At 36.6% G+C, this 10,157-nt stretch overlaps 1 protein-coding gene across 5 annotated transcripts in view; it reads left to right on the forward strand.

The window, feature by feature from the left end:
• LOC119635637 (netrin receptor unc-5) overlaps window positions 1-9,634 on the forward strand; it is a 68,376-nt gene extending 58,742 nt beyond the window's left edge. For all 5 annotated transcript variants that reach the window (XM_038030526.1, XM_038030524.1, XM_038030525.1 and 2 more), the window contains 5 exons: window positions 4,841-5,167; window positions 5,801-5,929; window positions 6,021-6,195; window positions 6,264-6,337; window positions 8,228-9,634. In XM_038030526.1, coding sequence (XP_037886454.1) covers window positions 4,841-5,167; window positions 5,801-5,929; window positions 6,021-6,195; window positions 6,264-6,337; window positions 8,228-9,594 — 2,072 coding nt within the window. In that variant the 3' untranslated portion in view covers window positions 9,595-9,634. The remainder of the gene's footprint in view (window positions 1-4,840; window positions 5,168-5,800; window positions 5,930-6,020; window positions 6,196-6,263; window positions 6,338-8,227) is intronic.
• The last annotated feature ends 523 nt before the right edge of the window (window positions 9,635-10,157 follow it).

Consider the following 10,157-nt stretch of genomic DNA (forward strand, 5'->3'; position numbering starts at 1 on the left):
ACACACACACACACACACACACACACACACACACACACACACACAAAGCATATAAACATAGTCACAATCACATACCATTAAATAACATTATAGTCATCCTGTTACGTTGTGCACAACAATATAAACTATAGTATAGTAATATTTGCCTGAATGCCTTATGCCGCCGTACTCTCTACTAACAGATCAGATGAGCAGCACATCATAGCATTAAAATTTTTCGTTTTCTTATTTTTCCCGCATGTAACAAAAGCTGCATGAGAATTTCTTGCTTGCTTGCGAAGATAATTTCGCATATATATATGTGGGTGTATAAGGCATGTGTATATGAGTCTGCAAATAGTGTAGAAATTATAGTTAAACCTATATATACATCCGCGCACACTTATCCAAAACATAATGTAGGGGTGGTTTAATGCCAATATTGCGTTAATATTTGGAAGAAAGAAATCCAGCACACATTAAGTGAACACAGTATCGACCGTAAGTAATCGTACCACCATCATTATCGCGTCATCGTATAATTAAGAGATGAAATTCCCCTTAATTGGTTAACAATTTCTTGTACACAAATATGATATCAAATTAACACACGGTGTAAAGGGTTAATCAAATGCAAACAAATCTTAAAGCTTCAAAGCATTAAAATATGAAAATTTTTAATTAATGAATTTACGAATGAAGGATACTTTCCGAATTTATCTTATAAGAGAGAACGTGGGAGAGTGGAGGGGTAGAGAAAGTGAGAGGACGAACAAGGCAGATAACACTGGAACTCCTTGCTTGACCAAATTAATTGACCAAAATAAACCGAAGCTGAAGCTTGTCTAGTTGGACAGAGGGAGTGGGGGAAAGGGAAGAGAAAGAATAAGAGAAAGAGAAAAAGCACGAGGCAGAGAATATTGGAACGGCTTGTTTGGCAATTCAATGCATCGAATTAAGTCGAGGCCAAGCCTTGTTGTGTATCCTAGGCATTACATTATGAAATAAGTAATAGGTTCCTAGAAAAAACAAAAAACAAAAGAAGGATTCTTGTTATACCGCCTTCTTCTCAAACATTTTCATTGTTGTGGCTTAGTGACATGTATTGAAGAAAAGTCTTCCTAAGTAGTTATGATGTGTTTATCTGAATTTCCCATCCCAGTTATAATCAGTTCTGTAACTATTTTGACATTTGACATTTCTAACTTAAATCCTTAATAGTTAAAACAGTCTTTCTCCATCCACTGAGTAACTAATTTCTTTATCTTAAACTTTAACAAATGTACTCCTAAGGGATTAGGACTTCCAGTTCACCTAACGAAGTCAGGGGTAGAAATGAGCGGATGTGTAATCGAGCCCCACTGTGCTTTGATTGTAAACTCCCTTCACAATGATTTTCTTCCTATCTGCCTTGTATCCATAATTTTACTCACTTGGCAATCACTACAACCTTAAACAAGTAAACATACTGTGTAGAACACGGTTCACCAATAAGGGCCTCACAGTTATTTATATAACAACATTTCAAAATAAGGTGTTATATAGAATCCCGTTAAAGAAACGATCCGACATAAGCCATTTTCAATAGCGTTTGTCCTTGAGCCTTGACAAGACGAATAGACGGACTAATGGGCAGACGAACAGACAACGAAGATTGGTATAAAAAAAAGTGTGAAGTAAGGTATAAAAGAAAACAATGGCATGAATGTCCTACAGAGTTATGTCTTCACCGGATGTACCCATACCAAATTCCAAAGAACATGTTACGTATTCTCCAACAAGTTCTTCATATCTTCTGTAAGCAAATTTTTGTTTTTCACTAAAATTTTGTGGATTTTCCTGTCCAATTACAGTTTCCAGTCCAAGATAGTGCAATAATCCTTCTAATGGACTTTGATGTCCAACCATTTCATTGAGAATTGTTCAGGAAGTTAAGACGAGCGTAGGCTGTATAGCTTATCGAGGTGAACTTAATAACAAACATTCACAAAACCAGTCCATTCAAACCAGTTGACGCTAGTTGACTCTTTTAGATGTTATGCCAAACACTTTCGTTTATGTGTACATAGTAAAATGCTTCATAAAGGCAACAAATGAATTACTTCCCCTCACTTCCACGTCGTTGGTGGGGGTTAAAAAAATGGTGTTTCATTTCTTTCCTTTTTTTGTATACGGTTCTGATTTACGTCAACCGAAGGTTGAGAGGCACAAAGTCAAAAAGTTTGCAGCATCCAGAAAGGACCTTCAGAGACCACACAAAGTCGAATGCGGACAATTACAATTTTTTTTGTGCGTGCAGCTTTGTAGACACCTTAACAGCACCTGGCGAACATAATATTAATAAAATATTTAGCTTTATTAAAATGGTAAAACTAACCGCCCAGTCTACTTTCCTTAAGCAACAGGGCCGATACCTTAACTCTACAATCTGTGCCTTTGGCCCAAATAAACCATAATAATAATAATAATAATAATAATAATAATAATGATAATTACAATGAAAGAGAAGAAGAGTTTTTTAAGTCAACAGTATTATTATCATTCTTCTTTATGGCAAGCTGGCCTGTTCATTTCGTAGTTTTGTTAGGTCTTTCTGTGCAGGAGAGTTGTCTTCAATTCTTTAATTTTCATTTTACCATTGCTTAAACGCTTCCTTTTTTGACCAGGATTGTTGTCAGTTTTCTATAATTTTGTTTCTCAATATCGTTTCATTTTTCATACGTTTCGTTTACTCGTTGAATTTACATAACTTATGCAATAATTGGCAGTTGCCGCCTTATCTTTTCGAAAGTCATGGTTCACTTTTTATTTTACCCACTGATATCTTACAAAAAAAAAAAAAAAAAAAAATATCTTAGGCAAGAACACTTCCGGTCAGTTTTCTATATTGCATAGCTCGTTGATTTCGGAAGCGATTAGTCAATCAGATAATTAACACTTGAGTGAAACTGAAATCAAATTTCATATCAATAGATGTCCTGTGAGTTTCATGTTCGTTGTTGAACTATGTATTCGCGAGTTCAAATCTCAATTCGGTAAATTCTACTCTTGGCGTAGTTATAGTGAGTGCTCAGCCGATAAAGCCACTAACTGATTGGGCACACATCCACTAGGACTACGGCCGCTTCCCTGTTTTTTCTCTTTCCTCACTTCTTTCCGACCGTCAACGTATAAGACGAATAGTGAACATCTCCTGAGTGATTCGTTATACAATAAAAAAGAAAAAAAGAAACAAAATGTGAACGCCTGGTCATGCCAATTTAGCTCCATTATGAGGGATGGGAAACGCACATATTATTGTATGGGTTATCTGTCTTCCAGCTGCCGATAAGGATGTATTGGCTACTGGGTTCACTGGTCGGAAAAATGTGTCACACTTTCCAGTCCAGTTGAAGTCTATTCAAAAGCCCTTGGCTCACGCGCCTGGTTGTGCCGTAATTTCACGCAGCCCCTTAACACAGCTCTGTGTTTCCCTTGTGAATCATAGCCGGGTCCTACCTGTGTAATTAGAATAACTTCGGTAATATCGATACGGCCGTAGGTTTTCCAAAGGAACTGCAGAAAATATCAATACAACAGCCCATGTATCAGTCGGAAAGTTGTTGCCATAGATTCACAGCCAATCGCGCAGCCAATGAGTTTTATGTTGCCATAAAGTTTTTTAAAACCCTAAGGAAAAATATCACTACAGAAGATCCTTGTCGTGCTTTCGAGCCTAGCTGCGCATTCCTTTGTCCGCATACTTCCTTGATAATACCACTACAGGGAAAAGAAGATCGATAGGTAACTTAGGACTCCTTTACAGTCTCATTCCCTTATCAGTAGCAGCACACTATTTCAGCGATTGCGTTGCATACAAAGATATTTCCAGTTACCTCCTCTGAAACAGTTAAAGCGTATGACAATAGAAGGGTCGGATTTAGCTTTTGAATTGAACACATTTGATTTGAGAAGGGATTTTTTTTTTAAAGGATGCTGTCCGTGATCAAACTGAAATTTTCCAAAAATTTCGTTTTTCCGGGACTTTTTTTAAAAAGTAAAAAAAAAGAAGAAACGTAAAGCTGTTGTAAGAGTTGAATGATAACTTCAGTGCTTACTTTCAAGCTTAGTTGCAGTATTTCAAAGTGATACTGTACATTATCGTCGTCGTTATCATTATTATCGTTACGTTAAGTATGTAGACACAATAACTATATGCATAGTTATAAAGTTATGAAGTTACTCACACACTAGCGCAGAGAAACGCGCGCACATATATTCATATGCGAAGTAATATAAATAAAATAATAAAACATCAGCCATCACCAGGAAACCACTTGTAAGAGAAATCTTTTTCGTTATATATATTCTGTTTTTTTTTTTTTTGTTTTACAACGATATGTAAGAGGAATTACACAACAACAAAAAACATTAATAAAACGGCACAAGGCAAAAAAATTGTCTTGCGTACAAAATTGTTTTATGAACTATAAAGATGTACATGTGCTTACAATAAGTATGCGAGCGATTTTATGCACAACGGCGTATATATTTGTAAGTGTGTGTGTGTGTGTGTATGTATGTTTGACTGTGTATGGACATGAACAATAGATAGATTAAATGGAAATTGTGTCTTTTCGCTGTGGCGAACGCATTCTGCGTTTTCCTTTTTATAAATTTTTAACCATACCCATCGTTGTCATGTTGAACAAACAAAAGTATTAATTTCTTGGGCTTTCAGAGCATCTTCAGCATTTTTTCCTTACTTTTCCTTTCCTTTTTTTTTTTTTTGTGCTTGCATTTGGTTTTGGGTTTTGCTCCTTGTTTTCATATTTATATATATATATATATATATACTTTTGTTGTCATTTCTCATTCACAGCGGGACGTTGGTCGGCCTGGAGTGAATGGAGTTCATGCTCTTCCGAATGCATACAAATTCGTCGCCGGAAATGTATCGCAAGTACCGCTACTGTCATCATAGATGACGATGATGCAAGCCTAGGTATTAATGTTGGCAGCCTAAGCAGCAGCAACGGCCTAGCAGCTAGCGGTGGTGGTGGCATCATTAGCAGCAGTGCTGGCAACAGCAATGTTGGTAATGGCGGTGGTGGTGGTGGTGGCGGCGTTAATGGCAAGGCTCAGTGTAGCGGAAAAGACATACAGACAGCCGAATGTCGAGGGGAACACTGTCAGATTGGCAAAGATGGTGAGTTAAGTTATTGTTTATGGAGCATTAGGCGAGGAGAGGAGAACGAGATGAATGGGCCTTTTTTACTTTTTTTTTTTTTTTTTTTTTTTTTTTTTGTTGGGTTGGGGAGACTCGGGCAAAAGCAAGAGGATTTCAACATTAGAGAGTTTATTGTTTTGTTGTGTTGTTTACATTACTGATGAAACTCATTGTTGTCGTCATTATTGCTGCTGTTGTTGTTGTAATGTCGTTTCTTTACTGCTTATGACACATAACTGTTTTATGCAACATCCTTAAAAGACTTTCATGTGTGGCATTTTTTATGTCTGTCATCTGGATTTTATTACTTTTTGTCCGCTGCGTAGAATGAGGGTGAAGATGACAAACGAATGCAGAACGAAAGTATTATAAATTGAAATCTAGCCGTGCATTTTAATGGCTAAATAAACAGCACAGATAATAATCACAACTTTAAGGTTCTTAAATACAGTCACGCAAACAATTAACCAACCATTAAAATAGGTCATAGCAGTGAGATGATAAATATCTCATACATATATACCCAATCTGCCAACCCCACTTTCATTCATGCGTTCACGTCAATGATTTTTAAATTAATTAAATCAACATGGGTGACGATTTCATTTGCAGATTTCGATTGGACTCTTTACTTGGGCTTGGCATTTATAACTGCGGTCTTTTTCGCCTTCGGAGCTGCTTTAATATGTTGCGCTCGTCGTGGTATAAGAGTTAATCAACATTATGGTATGACTCGAACAGGTACCGTTTAGAGTTTATTACTTACAAACCAACAAACCAGTGGGAAATATTATTTTTTTTGGAAATTTTCTTTTGTTTTTTTTGTTTATAGTAATGGATCCCAAATATTTACCGGATATAAGTAAAAAGGATATGCGTATACATATCGAGACCACCAATGATAATTATGATTATGCTAGTCCAGGTCACAGATTTCTGCCGCCTTCACATCATGGCGTTTGCTCAGCCTCAGAGCATCATTACGATGTTCCGAACTTATCAGCTAAGTAGGTCTTTTCACAAGCTAACATAAGTTTTAATAACTGAGAAGAAAACATTGTGTTTTTTTTTGCAGTTATGTTAATCCTATAGATGACTTGAGCGCCGACTATCTCACCGACACACCGGACACTTCTACCGTTGATACCTGTAAGTATTTTTTTTTTTTTTTTTTTCTATAGGACTTTTCGATAAGGACGCTTCTCACTGAATTTCCTCTCGAATAAGTCGAAAACAAAAAACGTATTCAATGTGTTTCGAGACCAACCACCACACCTACCACTACCGTTTCGTGTTAACGGTGACATTTGAGCTAGTTTTCCATAGGAAATATAAGTTTATTGAGTCATCACAAACGGTCATCGAAGAATTCATTTTTGTGGGTATACTTGCGTTTTATGTAGGAATTCGGGTTTGCTGGCTCAATTAAAAGAATAATAAGAAGGACCCTTCATCCTATATAATAATTCCGGAAGAAATGAATCATCTGGATTAAAAAACGCGTTCACCGCATATATTACTTGTACGCCATTTGCTTTTTGTGGTGGGTGCGTGAATAAATGTTTGCCTTCTTTATTCGGGAGAATATAAGTAGTGGTGTGGAATGCTGTATAAAAGAGTGACATCTTCACTTGGAAATACTGCTTTTAACCTTAACGCACACAATGTAAGCCACCGCACTAGAGCGTGCGTGATGTATTTTCTGGAGATTTGAATAGGTGTAGCTTTTTGCCGAAGAACAGAACTTGCAAGACACATTACTTTTCCCGCTTAATTCAAGCTTCTCATCTACTCCTAGTTTTAAAATGTTTATCGGCACAAATGAACGATTAGCGGTAATTTAAAATCCCCTTTTTCTCTCATTAATCAATAAAACGCATGTCACCTGGCATGTATTTTTCGACATGAACCTCTCTCTCTCCTCAGCTTTCTCTTCGCAAATGACGTTTTTGAACGGTGAACGTGTTACGATATCCAAAGTTGAAATAATCGGGACGCAGCGTATAGTACATGCAGAGAATCATAAGAGAAAACTGAATAACCTTGAGGGCCCCACTTGGTGTGGTCAGTGGTGTATTATCATTTCTTCCCGTCCACACCATCGTTATAGGAAGTTACCAATAATAGCTGATGCAATTTGGACGAAGAACGGGACCAATATGTTGGAAGTTATGGTAGAGTTGTTATCACATAAAATAACATTCACTCAGGAAACTGTTGAAGTTCTGACCTAGAATCTCTTACCTTTCCTCCTATCATCAGCATCCATTACCCCTTTCGATCCACACGGGTTCCAATCGATGACTTGCTATATTATTATTGCTCAAATTCAGCGCCTGTAATGTGTAAATTCTGAGGATTATCGGCAATGTCGCGTACCGCTACGATATCAAGCATTGATAGTTCAATATTGAACTGCGGTTTACGTTGCTAACCGGCCGCAGGTATTTTTCGCTAGAAACAACGTGTAGTCAGTGTATTGGGATGACCGATAACTTCATCACTTGTAATTACGAAATTTTTGTTGGTCATCATCTTTGACTTTGCGGCAAAAATCGCTATCCTTCCCCATGTTTAGGTTGGGGACTAACCGACGGAAATTATGATGCAATGATTATGTGACTTCAGCTGAAACTATCGTGAGCAATACGCTACTAATTAGTCAAAGCTCCGTGCGTTTTATAAAAATGGGTTTCGTATAACTGGCATATACTCACCAAGCCGGTAAAATCGGCTCGTTTTAAGTACTCTGAGTACAAGGCATTTATTTCATTTTTTGCACTTTTTCTTCTTATTCGCATGGAATCGTTAGAAAGTATAGAAGACGATATACAGTGTCCAAGTGCAAAATGCTCAAACGTAGCGAAGGCGCACATCTTTAGATAGTAGATTTTGGGCAAGTTAGAGACTAGCAATTAACTTAAAGAATTATCGGGGACATAACCTCAACAATAATGCACGAAAATTGAGAGTCCTTAAGAAAAGTTCGTAGACTTTAGATTCAAAGAATTGAATAACTAATAATTTTGATTTTTTTAGCTAATTCAACATATGAAGGAAACGGGAAACTTGGTGGTTGCCATTCAGCCTCTAAAAGCTCTACTTATGATCAACTCAACTGTAACGGTGGCTCGCTATCTTTATATGCTGGGGAAATAATGCTTTATATACCCGAACACTCAATTGGCAAGAATATGCGTAAACATGTCTCGCTAATGCTGCTTAGTGATGAAACTTCGCGTATAAATATACCGAGTACCGAAACAATTTTGATAACCAGTATTATAATACATTGCTCGCCTCGCAATTACACGTTTCTCAAGCCGGTCATATTGAAAATTCCCCATTGTTTAGTGGATCCTGATTTGTGGAACGTTTCGATTTATCATGCCGATAACGATCACGACGATTTAAATATAAATTGGCGTAAAATTATTGCTGTAGGCGAGGAGACCATTAACACACCTGTATTCGTACAATTAGAACCTCAGCATGTTTACATAATGACCGAACAATTGGGTCGTTTTGTGGTAGTAGCAGAACCGAAACTATCAACAACAACACCATTAGAGAACTCTTTGAAAATGCGTTTATTAGCTTTTAGTCAATTTACACCGAGCAGCACAAATTGTAGCGTGCGTATTTATATAGTCAAAGATTTCCCTAATAGTCGGGATCTCTGCACTAGCATAGAATCTAAATTGGGCGGCTCATTTATGGGTGAAAGTGAACCGTTCGCATTCTTTTTAAATAACGGTAGCATGAATATACGTTTACGTAATGCCGATATCGAATTATGGGATTCGGATTGCGAAATGGATTTACACGAACAGATTATACCTTATAATCATATCTTAAGTAATAATTCGGTGCTGCATTGTGAATTTATTATAAAACGTAATGAACTTTTATATGCTGCCGTTAATTTACAAATCGATTTTGCTCAATACAGTGATAGTCATTTATATAGTGAAGTGCATTCCTTTAGTATAACAAGACAACCTACTAATATTCAAACATCAACGCCCCCTGCCTCCCTTGAACGTCAGGCGACCGTGACTATAGACAGTCATGGTAATTATGTGAATGAAGCGAGTCTACCGTTAAATGGTGTACATTTACCGCACGATACAAAACGTCGAATATGCTCGGCTTTAGATCCGCCAAGAGAGGATGAACGCGATTGGCGTTTATTGGCGAAAAAATTGAATACAGATCGTTATATAGCCTATTTTGCCACTAAACCCTCACCCACCGAACAAATTTTAAATTTGTGGGAATGCCGCGCTAGTCAACGTACATCGCCCGCTCATACTATCGTTGAATTGCTAATGATACTTAAAGATATGGAAAGGCAAGATGTCATGGATATTATAACCGAAACTATCGGTTCATTATGGATTTAAATTAAGGAACCAAAACAACGCAAAAAAAAAAAAAAAAAAAAAAAAAAAATTTAATTTTTTTAAAAAAATTTGAAAAAAAATTTAAAACCTACAAACGCAAAGATTTTTTAGATTCCCTTTTTTTAAAGAAACAAAAAAAAAAAAAAAAAAACAAAAACAAAATATATGAAACTAAGTTTAAATTATTATTTTTTTTTTTTTTATCTAACTTGTAAATTTTGTCGGTTTTCGCTTTAAGTTTTGTTATTATTTTTGAAGTGCAGTTTTGCTACAGCAAATTAAAAGAATTTAAATATTTAAAGGAGCAATCACAAGCAGGCAAAGTATTAAGGGCGCGATACCGCATTGACTCATATGATGTGAAAATTAAATTTTGGACATAGCAGGACGATATGATATTCAATGTAATGAAAGTGTATAAATAAGTTCTTGCCGGCTTTTCTAAGGCAGGGTTACAGGAGTAAGTTCGCACCACACGTTAAAACCTATTAACAAAAACTACCCAAGGTGGGTGGTGAATTGGGGCCAATATTGGATCCAGGCAATAAATAAGATAGATGCGA

Source organism: Glossina fuscipes, unplaced genomic scaffold (assembly GCF_014805625.2).
Source record: "Glossina fuscipes isolate IAEA_lab_2018 unplaced genomic scaffold, Yale_Gfus_2 27, whole genome shotgun sequence".
In the NCBI taxonomy this organism is placed as follows: domain Eukaryota; kingdom Metazoa; phylum Arthropoda; class Insecta; order Diptera; family Glossinidae; genus Glossina; species Glossina fuscipes.